Here is a 19273-nt window from a genome sequence, read left to right as displayed (position 1 = left end):
CCAGGCCAATCGGGGCGCGCGGGGCGGGAAGGGGCCGCGGCCGCCGGCGGGCTTGTGTCCTGGCCCGGCCTCCCGCGCCTCCCTGCCGCCCGCGCCTCCTCCTTCCCCAGAGTGCAAGCCCGGCGGAGCCCCCGCGGAGCCGACGCACCGCCGCCGGGCAGGGGTGGGCGCGGAGGGCGGGGGCGCGGTCCGCTCGCGCCCTCCGCCTCCCTCCCGCCCCTTCCCGGAGCGGCTGTCAATCAGCGGCGCGAGAAGCCGGATTGGTCGGGGGGCGGCTGTTGCCCTGGAGCTGCCGCCCCGCCTCCCCTCCCCCTCGCCCGCCTTCCCCACTCCCTCGCCCTCCCCAGGGCCCTGGGAAGGGGCTTAGCGTGGGAAAGGATGGTTGAGTTTTAACCAGAGGCAAAGCGTGAGCGGGATCAGTGTGTGCGGAACGCGAGCAGCCGAGCGCGGAGAGGCGCCACAGTAGTTAACTCCTCCCTGCCCGCCGCGCAGACCCTCCCCTGGAGCCCCCGGGCAGCCAGCATGAAGCGAGCTCACCCCGAGTACAGCTCCTCGGACAGCGAGCTGGACGAGACCATCGAGGTGGAGAAGGAGAGTGCGGACGAGAATGGGTGAGCTGGCGGCGGCGGAGCGGAGCCAGAGCTGGAGGCGATTGCCGGCCGGCCGCAGTGACAGCGGGCGAGGACCCTTGGCGCGCCGATGCCCTGCGCTGACCTCAGCGCGTCGCGGGCTGGCGGCCGCCTGCGGCCAGGGAGACTCCCGCGGCGCTTTCCAGGCCAAGTTGCAAAACAGTCTGAGTGCGGGGAGGGAGCGGGGGCGATCTCTTAGATCACCTCCCTTCGTTTAACGGCAATTTCAGTTTTTGTTCGTTTTTTTTCTCTTTTCAGAAACTTGAGTTCGGCTCTAGGTTCCATGTCCCCAACTACATCTTCTCAGATTTTGGCCAGAAAAAGACGGAGAGGAGTGAGTCTCTTTGCAGTCTCCTTTTATTTTTGTTAATTAACTGAAATAACCACCTTTTTTGTCTTTGAAATTCACAGTCGTAATGGAAATGCCTTCCTTTGTTTTGCTTGCCTTCTGCAGATAATTGAGAAGCGCCGACGCGACCGGATCAATAACAGTTTGTCTGAGCTGAGAAGGCTGGTGCCCAGTGCTTTTGAGAAGCAGGTAATGGAGCAAGTAGGTAAAGCTCTCCGCGTAGCTATCTGCACCCTCTGACTCCTTCCGAACCCCATTAATCTCATCCGCCTTGGAAAATAGCCGTGTCGCTGTGCCTAGATGAATTCGTACAGAGATGCCAACGAATTTTGTGAAGACAACTGATTTTGTTTTAGTCCATACTTTACGATTTACAAAGCATATATATTTGCATGTATGTATTCATATTTTAAGTTGTTTCCCAAAGGACCTTGTGCCAAATCAATCTTTTGCCATTCTCATCTTTAGGGATCTGCTAAGCTAGAAAAAGCCGAGATCCTGCAGATGACCGTGGATCACCTGAAAATGCTGCATACCGCAGGAGGGAAAGGTACATCTCCTAGACCTGGTGGGGGCTCTGAGTGGTTGGCATAGAGTGAGCAGGATTGGTGCAGTAGCTGCCTGATGTTTCTTTGGTGGTGGGGAGAGAAAGGTATGTGGTGTATGCAGTTTCCTGTCAGTACATTTTGAAATGCCCATAGAATCTTCTCCAGTGAATTCACCACTCCAATTCTCTGCAGATTGAGCTAGTGCATCTTTTGGAAAAGACCTATTATTTGTGAGGTCTTCAAAAGTTGTGACAGCCCTGATTCATATCAGGTAGCTCTCACATTTGTCCATTGCTGTTTTGAGAAAAAGCATTCAAAAACAATATGTGATCTTATTTTGGTATATGGGATTGAAAAAAAATGTGCTGTCACATGCCTCTTGAGGAAAGAAATGTATTGTGGTTAAGTAGAGAAAAACTAACAGGAGACCAAGGTCTGTGTGTCTGTCTCCAGCAGGAAAATGCTTTACTGAGGTCCAAGTGCCTAAAAGCTCCACGATGATAACTTACATCTGTGTGTCTAATGAATTTCACTGCTCTGTGGTTTCTCTGTCCTTGATGTATTTTTTGTTGTTGTTGAGGGAAAACATTAAAGGAATGAACATAGTTTCATCTGCTGGTAGGGTATAATTCCAGTTTCTGCTCTGCAGCTTCTAATTGGACTTTGAACTTGCATTAGCAAACACATTCTGCTCATGTTGATTAATGCAAAGATTTCGGTCGACTCCAAAATATTTAGACTTTCGGAAGAACCCTTGAGTGTTGTTTTTAAGGGATGCAGGTATCTGTCAGGAAGGGCAGCCTCTGGGATTGAAAGAAATGCGGGAAATGAGCAAAGCCCTGAGATTTTTTTCTTTTGTTCTTTTCCTTAGGTTACTTTGACGCGCACGCCCTTGCTATGGACTATCGGAGTTTGGGGTTTCGGGAATGCCTGGCAGAAGTTGCCCGTTACCTGAGCATCATTGAAGGACTAGATGCCTCTGACCCGCTTCGAGTTCGACTGGTCTCGCATCTCAACAACTACGCCTCCCAGCGCGAAGCCGCGAGCGGCGCCCACGCGGGCCTCGGACACATTCCCTGGGGGGCCGCCTTCGGACATCACCATCACATCGCGCACCCGCTGTTGCTGCCCCAGAACGGCCACGGGAACGCGGGCACCACGGCCTCGCCCACGGAATCGCACCACCAGGGCAGGCTGGGCTCGGCACATCCGGAGGCGCCTGCTTTGCGAGCGCCCCCTAGCGGCAGCCTCGGACCGGTGCTCCCTGTGATCACCTCCGCCTCCAAACTGTCGCCGCCTTTGCTCTCCTCAGTGGCCTCCCTGTCGGCCTTCCCCTTCTCTTTCGGCTCCTTCCACTTACTGTCTCCCAATGCACTGAGCCCTTCAGCACCCACGCAGGCTGCAAACCTTGGCAAGCCCTATAGACCTTGGGGAACGGAGATTGGAGCTTTTTAAAGAACTGATGTAGAATGTGGGAGGGGAAAGTTTGAAATCCCAGCTGGGCTGGACTGTTGCCAACATCACCTTAAAGTCGTCAGTAAAAGGAAAAAGGTACACTTTCAGATAATTTTTTTTAAAGACTAAAGGTTTGTTGGTTTACTTTTTTCTTTTTTAATTTTTTTCATCATGTCATGTATTAGCAGTTTTTAAAAACTAGTTAAATTTTGTTCAAAACATTACATTGAAATAGTGAGTATAAGCCAACACTTTGTGATAGGTTTGCACTGTGCCTAATTTACTTTGTAAACCAGAACGATTCCGTTTTTGCCTCAAAATTTGGGGAATCTTAACATTTACTATTTTTGGTCTGTTTTTCTCCTTGTATAGTTATGGTCTGTTTTTAGAATTAATTTTCCAAACCACTATGCTTAATGTTAACATGATTCTATTTGTTACTATTTTGACAGATTAAGGTGTTGTATAAATAATATTCTTTTGGGGGGAGGGGAACTATATTGAATTTTATATTTCTGAACAAAGCGTTGACAAATCAGATGATCAGCTTTATCCAAGAAAGAAGACTAGTAAATTCTCTGCCTCCTATAGCAGAAAGGTGAATGTACATACTGTTGGTGGCCCTGAATCAATATGACCAGCTGCTGGTGTCTGCCAGGACTGGCAGTTCTGATTTAGTTAGGCGAGAGCAGCTGATAGTTAGGTCTCATTTGGAGTGTTGGTGGAAAGGAAACTGAAGGTAATTGAATAGAATACGCCTGCATTTACCAACCCCAGCAATGCAATGAATTTTTAATCACACGGATCTCAAATTCACAAATGTTAACATGGATAAGGGACCATGGTGTGCAAGCGGTCAATTGAGTAGTACAGTGGAACCTGTTAAATGCATCCTAATTTTCCTGGAACTGCCATATTTTCTTTTTGGAAATTTTTATGTGAGTTTTCCTTTTGGTGCATGGAACTGTGGTTGCCGAGATATTTAAAAGGGCTTTCCTGCCTCCTTCTCTTTGATTTATTTAATTTGATTTGGGCTATAAAATATCATTTTTCAGGTTTATTCTTTTAGCAGGTGTAGTTAAACGACCTCCACTGAACTGGGTTTGACCTCTGTTGTACTGATGTGTTGTGACTAAATAAAAAAGAAAGAACAGTATTCTGTGGTCTATGTCTTATATACCTCAGCCTTTCCCCCTCTTGGCTAAGAAAACATAAACTTTCCTTGGTTTTCATTTTTGCTGATCAGTTTGGATGTTTACCAGTTTCATTCTTCTTGGACTTCTAAACGGTGTGAATTCGTGAAATTGAATAAGGTGACTTCATTACAATGCAGAGCTTTGGCCTGCCTCCCACAAGGGGACATGGCCCTTTTGCTCTTATGTCAGATGGTCTGGCCCTAAACTGGCCATCTGCGGACTAGGAAAGCAGAAATCAGACTGAGACTTACAGGGGTGGAAGGGAGCTTGGATGAAATATTTAAAAACCGTGTTGACTATTTGACACATAGTTACTGAGAGTACCTACTATGTGCTCAGTTCTATGCTGAGAGAATGAAAATTTATTTCTTTTTATTTTTTTAAATGGCAAAATAGGAACACCCAAATGTTGCTATCCCTGAGACCCCATGCAGGGGCTGGGAAATCTGTGTCCTGATGAGCAGTGGCAGGGTGTAATTCTGCACCTGCACAGCTCCAGGAGTCTTTGCTGGTCTTGTTTCCAAGGAATTCGTTTAACTCTTTAGTTGCATTGGACTCCTGAGCTGTGTAGCGAGGAAGCTGACATATGCTTTAGGTTAGAACAAAACACTGCCAGCACGAGGCTGTATTCTGGGCCCCAGGGGAGAGAAGTGTCTTCCCATTGCCTTAAAAGAAGTTCTCTGCCAATTACGGAGTGCTCCTAAGGAGTTTGCCTTGATCCTGAGGGTAGTGGGGAGGAGAGGGAGAAAACCCATGCTGGCAGATGATAAAATAAAGCCTTCCTTTTCTTTGCCCAAACACAGAGCTCCTCCTCCCATTTGGTGAAAAAAACACAGAAAGCAAAGAGAAGTTTGGACTTTGAATTTGAGCATCGACTTCTGGTCCCTGTGAAGGGATGGGAGACTGGCATTTTTGTGATTGTGGGTTTCCAATCCTTTGAAAGCTTTCTGTGCATGGCCTCAGACGTTGATCCCTCTTGTGATGCACAGCCCTGCTCTCAGCATTGCCTGCGCCACGCAGACACTCTTTCTGTCTGTCATAAGGCTGTGATGAAAAGTGTTATGCTAATTTCTGCCAAGTGTCAGTTTAATTTTAGCAACCGCGATTTCCAGTGACATTACAGCATTACTGAACAGCATTGAGCTTCGACTGTCTCTTACCGTTACATAGGTTTAGATGGCTGCTAATGTGGCAAGAAGTAAAGCCTCTCATTTGCTGGCTCTGCTGAAAGAGTGTGACACTGTAAAACATGTAGCACTTTCATTTGTCTCAACCATGACAGCTAGATCTGGTTAGTACTTTTATCTTTTAGCGGGAGGTCTGGCAGTTCATTTCCAGATTACTTGCTTTTCCATGGAAATATTCTGGTTTCTTTTCAAGCCCTTTCAAGGTGAAAGTATCTGAGGATGGTGTAGGTGGAGTGTGAGCTTCCTGGGAAGCAGGATGGAATATGACTATGTACCAATAGTGAATAAAAAAATTAATTTAAGAAAACTCCCATTTCTATTAGGAATTGATGCAATAAAAAAAAAAATATCAGATTATCAGGGCCAGCACATATACACACACACACACACACACACATATACATATACACACGTATATATATACACAAATATACGTATATATACATATATATACATCGTTATATACTTATATATACATATACATATATATATATATATATATTTTTTTTTTTTTTTTTTTTCTGAGATGGACTGTTGCTCTTGCTGCCCGGGCTGGAGTGCAATGGTGCGATCTCGGCTTACTGCAACCTCTGCCTCCCAGGTTTTATAAGCGATTCTCCTGTCTCAGCCTCCCGAGTAGCTGGGATTACAGGCATGTGCCACCACGCCGGCTAATTTTTGTATGTTTAGTACAGATGGGGCTTTTCCATGTTGTTCAGGCTGGTTTTGAACTCTCAACCTCAGGTGATCCACCCACCTCGGCCTCCCAAAGTGCCAGGATTATAGGCGCGAACCACCACACCTGGCCAGGACCAGCATATCTTTGTGTTATATGTATATTTATAATACATCTACCAGTGTAAACAAAATTTTTTCAGAGAATGCATAAATTTACCTTATAAGGAAAATAGCATCATTGGTTATAAAGAATCTTGAAGGGTCTCAATAATTACTCACTTATTTTCATTTAATGTATTACCATGAATTAATATGATGAAGTAGATAGATGGGCAGAATTCTTGTATTTAAAAAAGCTTCTAAAAGAAGAATCCAAGAAATAATTGTTTCTAATGTATTCAGTCTAGCTAAATTAGGATGTGATTTTTATTCAGGTTTTCATTGCCCCACTCTGTGACTCACTAAAATCATGATATTTTAAATATAGATTACTTAACTTTGAAATCCCTCAGGAAATGTTTTATCTCCTAGTTACACTTTTCCCCAGCCCTTCCCATCTATACCAGTATCACAGCTTTGATGCCTTCATTAGTTCCTAGTGATGATTTGTAATTGAAATCACTTCAGAGCTAGTATCATCTGAGACACTGCTTCAAATGTGCCCCAATTTCATTTACAACTGGAGTCCCAGGGAATGAGAGCATCTTGGAAAGGGGACCAGAATTTTGGCTCCTGCTTTTACCTAATTGGGTGACACTGGATAAGTCGTTGCAATTCTCTGAACCCTACTTTCCTCATTCTGAACCCCATTTTCCTCATCTGCCAAATAAAGAGGTTGGACTCGGTGAGAGTCCTAGGTGCCATGTGAGAGAGACTGGCACTACTGGGGAGGGATGGTGAGTGATGACCCAGGGAGCATGTCACATGTTCCCAGCACCCATTCTGTCTCCAGGTATGGCTGAAGGGTCAGGCCAATTGTTCCTATGTGGGAATTTTGGTCCAGCATTAGCAGATCTTTCAAGTTTTCAAGGGCATCTCCAAATTTGGATTTTTAGGTGAAATTGTCCGATCTTTATTGGTTGGTCATTAATTCACCAAAACCTGTCTGCCAGCAAGACTGAGCCATGGGCAACAACTATTTCTCAGCTTCCGGGACTCTAACCTGAATGGCTCTGTGGAGGGTTAGACTTTTCTCATCTTTATCATGCATGGTTTGAATACGCTGCAATAAATGGGTAAACATAAGCTAAAATAAAATAAACACTGCAGTCATTAGGCAGCTGTAGGTGGTATCATGTAAAGATTATGGGCAGAGTTTTTTTACCAAATTACTTCTGGATTGTCCAATTTCCTCAAGGTAAAGTAAAACAAGGAGAGAGAAGCTTGATGCTTCACAGAAATCTCTTCCAAAGGTGCTCTCAACTTGGTCCTTTCGTTCCCTTTACCATGGATAGAGACGAGTTCTCAGCCTGGCAGCCTGAAATGAAAGAGTGAGTGTGTAGCTCGCTTGTGACTCAGCACACTGAAGTACTAAAGGCGCCATCTGATTTCAGGAAGTAAGAGTCTCAGCAAAAAGCAAGCTGTTTTGAACTTCAACTTGAAATATAATGCCGGCCTTGATCTTGATGAGCTGCAGGGCTTTTCTCTCAGATCCTTCTGTGTTCTGCTCTGGGGTGGGGGTGGGGGGAGGCGAGAAGAAAGCCGAGGAAAAAGAAACTCAGGGCTTTTTTTTTGAGCTGTCTGTAGGTATTGACAGGCACTTGCCACAGAACTGTTCCCCCAAGCCTGTAAATCCCAGCGAAATTCAAGGTAAACAAAGTCCCTAAGAGATGGGTCTGAGAAACACGGACAGGTTTCTGGATTTTGTGTTAATCCCCTGCCACATTATGCCGCTTTATCATTTGGTTGTGAAATTTCCCATTGAATTTACTCCTACGTTAGTATTTTTTGTTACAGTCAAGTTAAAAGACCACGCCTAAATTTGAAAACTCTTAATGGTTGGTAGGTTATCTATGGCTTGATCTAGCAGAAGAGACTTGAAAACGTTATATTTTAGCCAGAAAGAGGCTGGCGGTTACCTCTGATAGAGCTGCTACCTGAACAGTTTCTGTAGCTACTTTTAGTTTTGTTTGTTTTTTAAAAAATACCTGCCCCAGGCATGGTTTTGTTTCTGGTGCATAGGAATGTTCCATAAATGCAGAATTGAATCATAAAATTAAAGAATGACATATCTGAGCCTTTGATCATCCTCTTTGACCTCATTTCCTACCACTCACCCCTCCTCACTGCTCCAGCCACACTTGCTCTCTGCTGTTGTGGGAACGTGCTCTGGAAGTCTGCATCTCCAGGCCTTTGCACTGGCCGTTCCCTGTGCCTGGAATGCTTTCCCCGCAATGCTCTGCTAACCTATCTGTAATCTCTACTTGGGGCTCTGCTCAAAGGTCACCTTCCCCACCTGGTCTTTCCTTACAACTCTATTTAAAACAATCATCCCACTCTCACCCTCTCATCCCCACTTACGCCTCTCCCTACCGCCTCCCTTTCTTTTAGGCCTGGCTTCTTCCCTCCCTGTAGAAAGTAGGTGAGTACAAATAAGTAGGTCAGTGAGTGAATGAATGAGTAGGTGAATGAGTGAATGAATTCTACCCCTGACCATAGTCGTCACTAAGAAGCAGAGCAAAAGAGAGCCTGACAGGCAGCTCTTTATCCTCCAGCCCCCACCTTCAGTACTCCCAGGGAAGGTCATTTTATGTTTTGCTTCAGTACTTCCTCTTCACGATTATAAAATTCTGCTTTTATTTGTTGATTTTAAATGTATTTATTTTTATTTTTAGATAGAGACAGGGTCTTGGTATGCTGCCCAGGCTGGTCTCAAACTTCTGGACTCAAACGATCCTCCCGCCTTGGCTTCCTAAAATGTTGGGATTACAGGTGTGAGCCACTGTGTCCAGCCAAAATTCTGCTTAAAAAAAAAAAGCAGACTCAAACATCATTCTTCAATTCTATATCCTTATTTATTTATTTCCACTGTGTGCCTAGTAGAAATGTAGGGATATTATTGGTCACTTTTCTTTTCTTTTTTGGAGTCAGAGTCTCGCTCTCCACCTCCCAGGTTCAAGCAATTCTCCTGCCTCAGCCTTCTGAGTAGCCGGGACTACAGGCACCTGCCACCGTGCCCGGCTAATTTTTGTATTTAGTAGAGACGACATTTCACCGTGTTGCCCAGGGTGCTCTCGAACTCCTAAACTCAGGTAATCCTCCTGCCTCAGCCTCCCAAAATGCTAGAATTACAGGCATGAGCCACTGCATCTGACCATCTTTCTTATATCTCCCACAAAATCCCCCACTCTTCTCTGAAGACATAGGCTTTCAATTGAGCTTCACTTCCACCTCTTCTCCAGTTAGGGTGTCTTAGTGTTTTTGATATTTCCCCATTTTAGTACAACCTTTGGGATGGGGGTGGGGGAGCACAGCAACTGTATTTTTATTTTTTTATTTTTATTTTATTTTTTGAGATGGAGTCTTGCTTTGTTGTCCAGGTTGAAGTACAATGGCACAATCTCAGCTCACTGCAACTTCTGCCTCCCAGGTTCAAGCAATTCTCTTGCCTTAGCCTCTTGAGTAGCTGGGATTACAGGCACACTCACTACACCTGGCAAATTTTTGTATTTTTAGTAGAGATGAGAGTTTGTCATGTTGGTCAGGCTGGTCTTCAACTCCTGACCTCAGGTGATCCACCCACCTGGGCCTCCCAAAGTGCTGGGATTTCAGGAGTGAGCCATCACACCCATTCAACTGTATTTATAAAAATAGAGGGAAGAACAGAAGTTCTATCATGAGAACAGAGTACATATCACTCAGGGTTCGTAGGAGAGCAACACAGATGAAGCATTTAGACGAAACGTGAAGAGTTTAAGGAAAGTAAGACATTATAGTCTGTGATAAGCTGGAGGCCGAAAGGCAACTAGGAAATCATTCATTTCCATATGTAAAGAGAGGGTCTTATGAAGGTAGAGGCCAGAGGTTCTCAGATGGGGTCCTGCATCCTCACACAGGGCAGAGACCCATGGGGTTGAGATGGGGTGGGGGGCCTGCAATCCTGACCGTGGTTCTGGCCATCAAGCAGCTGTAACAGGATTTTGAGTACAGCTTTTTCTGCTGTCCGGGAATAAACTGAGTGCACAGAAGCAGTAAGTACCTCATATTCTAAGGAACCCAAATCCACTTGGGACCCAATACTTCTGACAGGGTTTTTAATAGGAGCCTAAATTCTCCTTTCCATGTTCGACAATAGCCCCCATAGCTGAACCTCATCCCAGCTCACATGAGAAGATGGGGAAAGGGATGAGAAAGGAGATCACGGACATCATGAGGAATGGCCTGGCTTCTCCCCTCCCTGTAGAAAGTAGGTGAGTTGAAAGTTTCATGAGGGATTGCAGTGGCTGCCTGAGGCTCCAGGATTCATAGAAAGTGGGTTTGAAGCTTAAACTGCTGTCAAAGTTGAAGGGAAGCAGCTGCCTCCTTCTCTTCGCAGGGTGTGGTTCTTGGAAATGCAGGGGATTAGGATGAAGCTGAACATCTCCCCTAAAATACCACGCACATCACCCACTTGGAAAGCATCACATCAGCAGAGGCCTCTGGTAGCAGATGGAAAACAACAGAGCCAGAGTGAGAACGAGAGTGCCTGGCAGCCTCCCCCAACTTATGTGAGAAGATGTTTCCTTCCCTCTTCTCCCTTCTCCCATCCTCAGTGCCAGTGTAGTTAACCTTGGGAAGGGAAGGTGTGGAGGAATACAAGACTCAGAACTGGCCTAGAGCATGAATCCCCACCCAGACATTCCGAGGTGCTGGAGGAAGAGGAGCTGAAGGCTAGGCAATGTCTCTTCCTGCTGTCCCTGACACCCAAGTCCTCCTCCCACATTTTAGCTGATGACAGGATGGGGAAAGTTTTAAATGAGAAATGAGATTGACATTTTAAAATATACTGAGTTTTTGTTTATGGAAAATGATAAGGAAATTCTTTAGTCTGTCCAAGACATGATTAAGAGAGAGCAAAGGGAGATTTGTCAGAATATGGTTGAAAGCAGTTATTGTAAAAATAAAACAACCCTCAAAAGCCCCACTATTTCTTATTCCTCACTCAATGGAGAAGTGCGTGTTTAGTTCAAGAAATGACACTCTAGCAAATGGAAGAAGGTTGGGCACAGGATTGCCTTATCCGTGTTGATAATTTCAGGGAATAGTGAAACATGGAAGAGATAATGGAAGAATGAATTTTTAAAAAGAGGAGATGGGTTTTCTATACTATTAACCAATGAGTTTAATGTTAATACAGGGCAAAGTTTTAAGGTGAATTATTAACATGGTCACCTGGAGCACGTATTAAAAAAAGTGATGCCCAGGCACGGTGGCTCACGCCTGTAATCCCAACACTTTGGGAGGCCAAGATGGTAGGTTCACTTGAGAAGGAGTTTCAGATTATTCTGGGCAACATGGTAAGACCCTGTCTCTACCAACAACCCCCACACCAAAAAAACCAAAACAAAACAAAAAACAGTAGCTGGCCATGGTGGCATGTGCCTGTAGTCTCAGCTACTGGGGAGGCTGAAACAGGAGGATCCCACGAGCCCAAGGGTTCAAGGCTGAAGTGAGCTATGACCATGCCACTGTACTTCAGCCTGGGTGACAGAGCAAAACCCTATTTCAAAAACAAACAAACAAATAAATAGACAAATAATAAATAAAAGTGATGAAAACCAGCAGCTACCAAGAGTTCACAAAGAATAAGCCATGCCTTAGAAACTTCCATTCCTTTGGAAAAGGCTTACTGTGCTGGGCTATGGGAGGATACTGCAGAATAGTGTATCTATACTGCTGTGAGGTGTTTGACTAAGTGTTTTACCGTTTCCCAGAACAGTACTAGAAATGTTAGCTGCATGAAGGGACAGTTAGAAGGCTCAGGAATTAGTTAAGTGACAACAATTCTTTATTTAGTGTCTGTATCATGCCCCCCACATTGTGCTGGGGGCTTTTCACACATTATCTGTAATCTTTAAGAACGGTTACTTCGAAAGGTCAGTGTTGTCATCTCTGTTTACAGATGAATAAACTGAGATTTTGCAAGATGAAGACACTCATCCAAAATCTTCCAACAGTTAAGCAAAGCTAAGATTTAATGCCAAATATGAAGTCCACACTTTAAAAAATTTAACACTCAAATTTAACTCATCAGTTGATTGATTTTTAACTTGGCAAGGGTCTCCTGTGATGTTTTCTAATGATTACAGTAGCCTGAAAGTGAAGCAAATTTTTGGGGGAGAAGATGAGTTCCCTGAGATACAGGATATATATTTTTCTTTTTTATTTATTATTATTTTTTTATGTTCCCTATCCCCCCTTTTTATTTATTTATTTATTTATTTATTTATTTATTTATTTATTTATTTATTTTAATGGAGATACAGGATATTGAAGCAGAGTTTGGTCCACCCTGAATGTGGTGAATGGGCTTCACTAGAGGTTCAAACTCAGGCTTTCCAAGGGTGATGGATACATGGATACAGGTGTTTTAAAGGCATCGGTCTCTAGATGTTGAATTACCATGTATGTAGTTCTTGACTTGCTAGTTCAGCCTCCCGAATGCTATGCTCACAGAAGCCTTTCCCCTTAATTATAAAAGTGGTGGGAAGCCATACCCCTCACCCATCCCAAATCCGCAGACTCAGAAACTTTCAGGATGCCAGACAAAGGGACAATTCTAAAACTTGGTTTCAGGAAAGTCTTCCTTAATGATCATTGAGAAACTATCATCTCACCACTGGCTTCCTGTTTATGCCCATTTACACATATTTTTGTTATGGATGAAACACGGATTAGAAAACAAAGTATTCAAATGTTCTAAATTTAGAAATATTGAAGAGAGGGATGGTGGGAGAGATAGCAATGATCATTTAATAACCTCTCCTCTTCCACTTTCAAATGTCATCCAAGACTGCATCCTTCTCTAGAGTCAGTAAGAACAAAGCAAAGACAGCATCGTAGGACATGTGGATGCCTGAGGGAACACACACTGGGGTCTGTTGTGGGTGGTGCTGGGGGAGGAAGAGCATCAGGGAAAATACCTAATGCATGTAGGGCTTAATACCTAGGTGATGGGTTGATAGGTGCCGCAAACCACCATGGCACATGCTTACCTATGTGACAAACCTGTGCAACCTGCACCTGTACCCCAGAACTTAAAATAAAAATTTAAAAAAAAATCATGAATGCCTAAATGACTTTTTTTCTCCTTTCATGTAGGTAAACCGAAGCATTTCTTTTCAGTTAACCTCAATACTCATTCTTTAGGTCTTTCTAGGTTGAAGAGAAAGTGGTATCAGTAAGAGTTCCTTTAATAAGACTTGGTAAATTTTTTTAGCATATTTCCCAGAAATTGAGAAAGAAACTGACTAGTGACTATGTAACAAATATTTGTGAAAATTAGGTACTTTCCAATTCTTTGCCTTTGTCAAAATGAAGATCATCCTAAATTGTCAGCTACTAGAACATTACTAATAATTTTGATTATGGATCATCTAAATATAATTATTGGCAATATTTATTTATACATGAACTACTTGAGAGGGAGCCTATTCATTTTAGTAAGAAGCGATGCACATTTAATAACAGTTTACTCCCAATAATAAAGTTATCAAAATATTATTTTATTAATTGTATAGTAATAATTACAATAATATCTCAGTCCAGAAACTAACTTCCTTCCTTCCTTCCTTCCTTCTTCCTTCCTTTCTTCCTCTATCACTTAGAACCTTATGGTCTCAAGAAATAAAAACTGAATTTATATACAAATCTCTATCAGAGAGAACTATGATTTGTGATGAAGAAAATACTTTCAAGCATAAAAATATATTACTAGGATAAAACTCAGTAGGAACATGAAATGGCAATAGGAATTCAAAGAGAAAAAAATGATGTAAAAATTCCCACTATCCAAGAGGAGCCTGTGTTTGTATTTTCAAAAAGAATAATGGCTGTAATCAAATCATTATGATATTAGCGTTCATCAGATGCCTTTAACATTTTATTAGACGTCAACATTAAATCCTAAAAATGGCATTTTTGGCCACTACTTAAACTTCAGACAATATTTTTTTATGCAAATCATAACCACATTGAGATACCATCTTACACTAGTTAGAAAATATTTTTAATGTCAATTTTATTTTGTTTTATTTTCAGCTTTATCTGGGTATAACTGACAAACTGTATATATTTAAGGTGTATAACTTGATGTTTTTATGTATGTATGCATTGTGAAATGATTACCACAATCAAATTAATAAACAGATCCATCACCTCACATAGTTACATTTGTGTGTGTGTGTGTGTGTCTGTTAAGAATACTTAAAATCTACCTTCTTAGTGAATTTCAAACATGTAATGCAGTATTATTAACTACAGTCACGATGCTGTACATTAGTTCTCTAACTTATTCATCCTGCATAACTGAAACTTTGTACCCATTGACCAACATCTCCCCATTCCCCCCACTTCCCCACCCTCTGGCAGCCACTGTCCTACTCTGTTTCTATTTTAGATTCCACATATAAGCGAGATCATGCAGTCAGTGTTTATCTCTCTGTGTCTGGTGTATTTCACTTAGCATGATGTCCTGCAGATTCATCCATGTTGTTGCAAATGACAAAATTTTCTTTTTTTTAAAACGCTGAATATTCATACACACACACACACACACACACACACAAAATCCATTCATCCATTGATGAACACTTAGGTTGATTCCATATCTTGGCTATTGTGAGTAATGTTGCAATGAACACTAATTGCAGACATCTCTTTGAAATACTGATTTTATTTCTTTTGGATATATACCTGGATGGTATAGTAGTTTTATTTTTAATTTTTTGAGGAACCTCCATATTGTTTTCCATAATGGTTATACTAATTTACATTCCCACCAACATTGTGCAAGGATTCCCTTTTCTTCACAAGTTCACCAACATTTGTTATCTTTTGTCTGTTTTATAATATTCATCCTAACGGGTGTGAGGAGCTAATGCATTGTAGTTTTAATTTGTATTTCCCTAAGGATTGGTGAAAATGAGCATTTTTTTTTCATATACCTGTTGGCCATTTGTATGTCTTCTTTTGAGAAATGTCTTTTCAAGACCTTTGCTCATTTTAAAATCGGGTTGTTTTCTTGCTATTGAGTTGCTTGAGTTCCTTATATATTTTGGGTATTAACCCCTTGTCAGATGCATAGTTTGCAAATATTTCTCCCATTTAGTAGGTTGCTTCTTCACTGTTTTGACTGTTTCCTTTTACTGAGCAGAAGGTTTTTTAGTTTGATTCAATCCAGCTTGACTATTTTTGCTTTTGTCGCCTGCACGTTGGTGTCATATTAAAAGAAATCATTGCCCACACTAGTGTCAATAAGCTTTTTCCCTATGTTTTTTCTAGAGGTTTATAATTTTAGGTTTCACATTTAAGTTTTTAATCCATTTTCAGTTTATTTCTGTGGATGGTGTGAAGAGCCCAGTTTCATTCTTCTGCATGTGGATATCCAGTTTTCCCAGCACCATTAGTTGAAGAGACTATTCTTTCCCCATTGTGTGTTCTTGGCAGTGTTGATGAAGAACAGTTGACTGGAGATGCATGGCTTTATTGCTGGATTCTATATTCTGTTCCATTGGTTTATATGCCTGGCAGCTTCCCCTCTCCCCTCCCCTCCCCTCCCCTCCCCTCCCCTCCCCTCCCTTCCCCACTTCTTCCCTCCCTCCCTCCCTTCCTTCCCTCCTTCCTTCCTTTCTTCCTTCCTGAAAATTAAAATCCATTGATGAGGAAATTAAAGAAGACACAGCTCCCCCTCCTTTTCCTTCTTCTTCTTCTACCTTCCTCTTCCTCTTCCTCCTCCTTCTTCTTCGTCTTCTTTCCTTCCTTCTCCGTCTCCTTCATCCCCTTCCCCTTCTCTTCTTCCTCTTCCCCTTCTTCCCCTTCCTCCTCCTCCTTCTTTCTTCTTCATTTTCTCCTTCTTCTTTTCTTCCTCCTCCTCCTCCTTCTTTCTTTCTTCTTCTTCCCCTTCTTCTTCTTCTTTGCTAGTGCAATCCTGTTTTAACTACTGTAGCTTTGTAATATATTTTGAAATCAGCAAATCTGATTTCAAAATCTATTACAGCTTTGTTCTTTTTGCTCAACATTGCTTTAGCTGTTTGTAATCTTTGGTGGTTTCATATGAATTTTAGGATTTTTTTTTTTCTATAAAGAATGCCTTTGGGATTTTGACAGAGATCACACTGAATCTGTACATCACTTTGGGTAGTATGGACATTTTAACAATATTAATTTTTTTCTTTGGAGATAAGGTCTTGCTCTGTCACCTAGGCTGGAGTGCAGTGGCACAATGTTGACTCACAGCAGCCTTGACCCCTGGTCTCAAGCAATCCTCCCACTTCAGCTTCCTGAGTAGCTGGGACTACAGACCCATGTCACCATACCTGGCTAATTTTTGTATTTTTCATAGAGATAGGGTTTCACCATGTAGCCCAGACTGGTCTTGAACTCCTGGACTTGAGCCATTTGCCTGCTTTGGCCTCCCAAAGTGCTGGGATTACAGGCATGTGCCACCACGCTCAGCTAACAATTAATTCTTCTAATCCAAGGGAACATTAAATGTCTTTTCATTTATCTGTATCTTCTTTAATTTCCTCATCAATGGATTTTAATTTTCAGTGTGTAAGTCTTTCACTTCTTTAGTTAAGTTTATTCATAAGCATTTTACTTTTTACTTTTTTTTGTTGCTATTGTAAATGGGATTACTTTCTTAATTACCTTTTTGGATAGCTCATTGTTTGTGTATATAAACACCACTAATTTTTTAATGTTGATTTTGCATGCTGCAACTTCACTGAATTTATTAGTTCTAACACTTTTTTAGTTGAATCTTTAAGGTTTTCTACATATATGATCACATAATGTGCAAACAGATCATTTTACTTCTTCTTTTCCAATGTGGGTGTCTTTTATTTCTTTTTCATGCCTAATTGCTCTAGCTTGGTCTTTTAGAACTATGTTGAATAGAAGTGGTGAAAGTACCAAAGGAATGTCAGCAGTTCAGGGGCCCAAGCCTGACTTGATGGGACCCACTCTGGCTGTAGTTCTTCCCATCATGTCTAGACTCATAAGGTATTATGCCATGGGAGCTGGGACAGGGCTTTCCCAGCACCTAATAACACCACTCAAAATGTGGGTGTTTAATGCTCCACAGACACACTTAGATTAATGAGAGTCAGGAAAATGGAAAGAAACAGCAGATAAATTCCGTTCCTTTTCTTCCATGTCATACTGTGTTGAGTAGCAGGAGTTTCTTATGACCAGCTTGGAAGACCTCCTTATTGTGAACAATATGTAATGCTTTCTTCTGAAACTATGGCCTTCTGGGCAATGTGCCATCTTTTCTCCTTCAAGGACTCATTTATTTTTCATTCACTCTTGCAAGCCTGGTATTGACTCTCCCAATAAAGTGTGAGGACTTAAGCTTTGTTGCAGGCTCTATTCTTATTGTTATTACTTTGCAGAGACAGATTTTTCACTATACTGCCCAGGCAAGCCTTGAACTGGAATTAAAGTGATCCTCCTGCTCATGCCTGTAATCCCAGCACTTTGGGAGGCCAAGGCAGAGATCACTTGAGCCCAGGAGTTTGAGACTAGCCTAGGCAACATGGCGAAACCCCATCTCTACAATAAATACAAAAATTAGCCAGGCGTGGTGGCGCACATCTGTAGTCCCCCCTTACTTGGGAAGCTGAGGTGGGAGGATCACTTGAGTCCAAGAGGCTGGGGCTAAAGTGAAGGAGATTGAGCCACTCCACTCCAGCTGGGTGATACAGTGAGACCCTGTTTAAAAACAAAAAACCAAAAACAACACCTCACATAAAAAGAATCATAAGAAAAAAGATTTCCTTAATGCCAGTTAATTAATATCATTCAGGGGAACATCCTACTTTTCTCATAGCTCTGTGCTATGAAATGCAAAATACTAATTAAAAAAAAAAACTCAGCCAAGACTAGTGTAGAATAATAATATGATAAAACTTATTTTTTAAAGAAATAGGAGAAACACATTAGTTTACTTTAGCATGGAAAATAGATCTTATTGTGTGTAAGATCTATTTATTGTTTCTTCTTTCAAATGAATTCTATTGAGGTATAATTTACATAAGATAAAATGCACACATACATATCAATGAGTTCTGACAAATACCTATATCCAGATGTAAAGCCGCCATCACAGTCAAGATCTAGAATATTTGCATCACCCCAAGTAGTTTCCTCCTGACTTTTTGCAGCAACACTTTCCCACCTTTAGCCCCAGGCAGCTGCTGGCCTCATCAGCTTTCACGTTGTCATGATAGGGTAAGTTTGTCTGTTTTAGGATTTCATATAAATAGAATAATCACTGATGTATGTGTACACGCACACACAACGTCTAGCTTCTTTGTTTTTGAGATTCATTCATCGACTTGAGTGTACAAGTAGTTTATTCCTTTTGATTGCTGAGTCACTTCATTGTATTAATATGCCACACATTGATGGACATTTGCATTGCTCCTCATTTTTGACTATTACTACCAAAGCCATTATGAACATTTATGTGAAAAAAAATAAAGAAAACAAAAGTGGCAAGAGTGGGTATCCTTATAACACATCTTAGAGGACAATCTATCAGCTTTTCCTCACTGATTATGATGTTAGCTGTGGGCTTTTCATATATCGTCTATATTGTTTTAAGTTCCTTCTTCTAAACTTTTTTGTTGAGAGGTTTTTTTTTTTTTTTAAATCATGAGTGAATATTGCACTTTGTCAAATGCCTCTTTTATTGAGTGGATGTCAGTTTTACAACGCAGAGATAGTTTTTCAAATTGTTCTATGGTATATGCCATCCAAAAGCTTTAATGTCCTTGATCTAGATGGCCAAAAACCTGAAACCCTTTATGAAACCCTTTATTATGAAGAAGTTTCTGGAATTAAATTTGGTTCAATTCCAGGTTACCAGCTGAAACACGGGGCATGTTGCTTATGTTTTTTAAGCCTCAAAATAAACTTAAGTATTTTGAGAAATAGGATATGAATAGAGCCTTCTTCGTGGAGTTGCTGTGAAGTTAAATAGGGCTAATGACTCTAAGGTATGCAGGCTTGCCCTTCAGTTTTGATT

The 19273-nt window shown here is 41.9% G+C and overlaps 1 protein-coding gene across 3 annotated transcripts; it reads left to right on the top strand.

Moving 5' to 3' along the window:
• The first annotated feature begins 366 nt into the window (after window positions 1-366).
• HEY1 (hes related family bHLH transcription factor with YRPW motif 1) lies at window positions 367-4137 on the top strand. 3 transcript variants are annotated; one of them, XM_012450936.3, is made up of 5 exons: window positions 367-611; window positions 888-963; window positions 1084-1167; window positions 1447-1528; window positions 2398-4137. In XM_012450936.3, the coding sequence occupies exons 1-5, from the start codon at window positions 523-525 to the stop codon at window positions 2979-2981; spliced, it is 915 nt and encodes a 304-aa protein (XP_012306359.1). In that variant the 5' UTR covers window positions 367-522; the 3' UTR covers window positions 2982-4137. The 3 variants fall into 3 exon arrangements, with proteins under 3 accessions (XP_012306359.1, XP_012306358.1, XP_012306360.1); XM_012450935.3 differs by having other exon boundaries at window positions 1084-1179; XM_012450937.3 differs by lacking the exons at window positions 367-611; window positions 888-963; window positions 1084-1167; window positions 1447-1528 and adding an exon at window positions 1541-1959.
• Window positions 4138-19273: the final 15136 nt, after the last annotated feature.

This window comes from Aotus nancymaae, unplaced genomic scaffold, assembly GCF_030222135.1.
Source record: "Aotus nancymaae isolate 86718 unplaced genomic scaffold, 86718_ANA_hifiasm-v0.15.2.pri h1tg000036l, whole genome shotgun sequence".
In the NCBI taxonomy this organism is placed as follows: domain Eukaryota; kingdom Metazoa; phylum Chordata; class Mammalia; order Primates; family Aotidae; genus Aotus; species Aotus nancymaae.
This window is presented reverse-complemented; position numbering and strand designations above follow the sequence as displayed.

What these genes read in the sequence shown, in the direction of transcription:
- HEY1 (XM_012450935.3), top strand. Translation starts at nt 523, where the DNA reads ATGAAGCGAGCTCACCCCGAGTACAGCTCCTCGGACAGCGAGCTGGAC. An exon ending in CCAGAAAAAGACGGAGAGGA is followed by an intron (nt 964 to 1,083) that starts GTGAGTCTCTTT and finishes TGCCTTCTGCAG; the next exon opens with ATAATTGAGAAGCGCCGACG. An exon ending in GCATACCGCAGGAGGGAAAG is followed by an intron (nt 1,529 to 2,397) that starts GTACATCTCCTA and finishes TCTTTTCCTTAG; the next exon opens with GTTACTTTGACGCGCACGCC.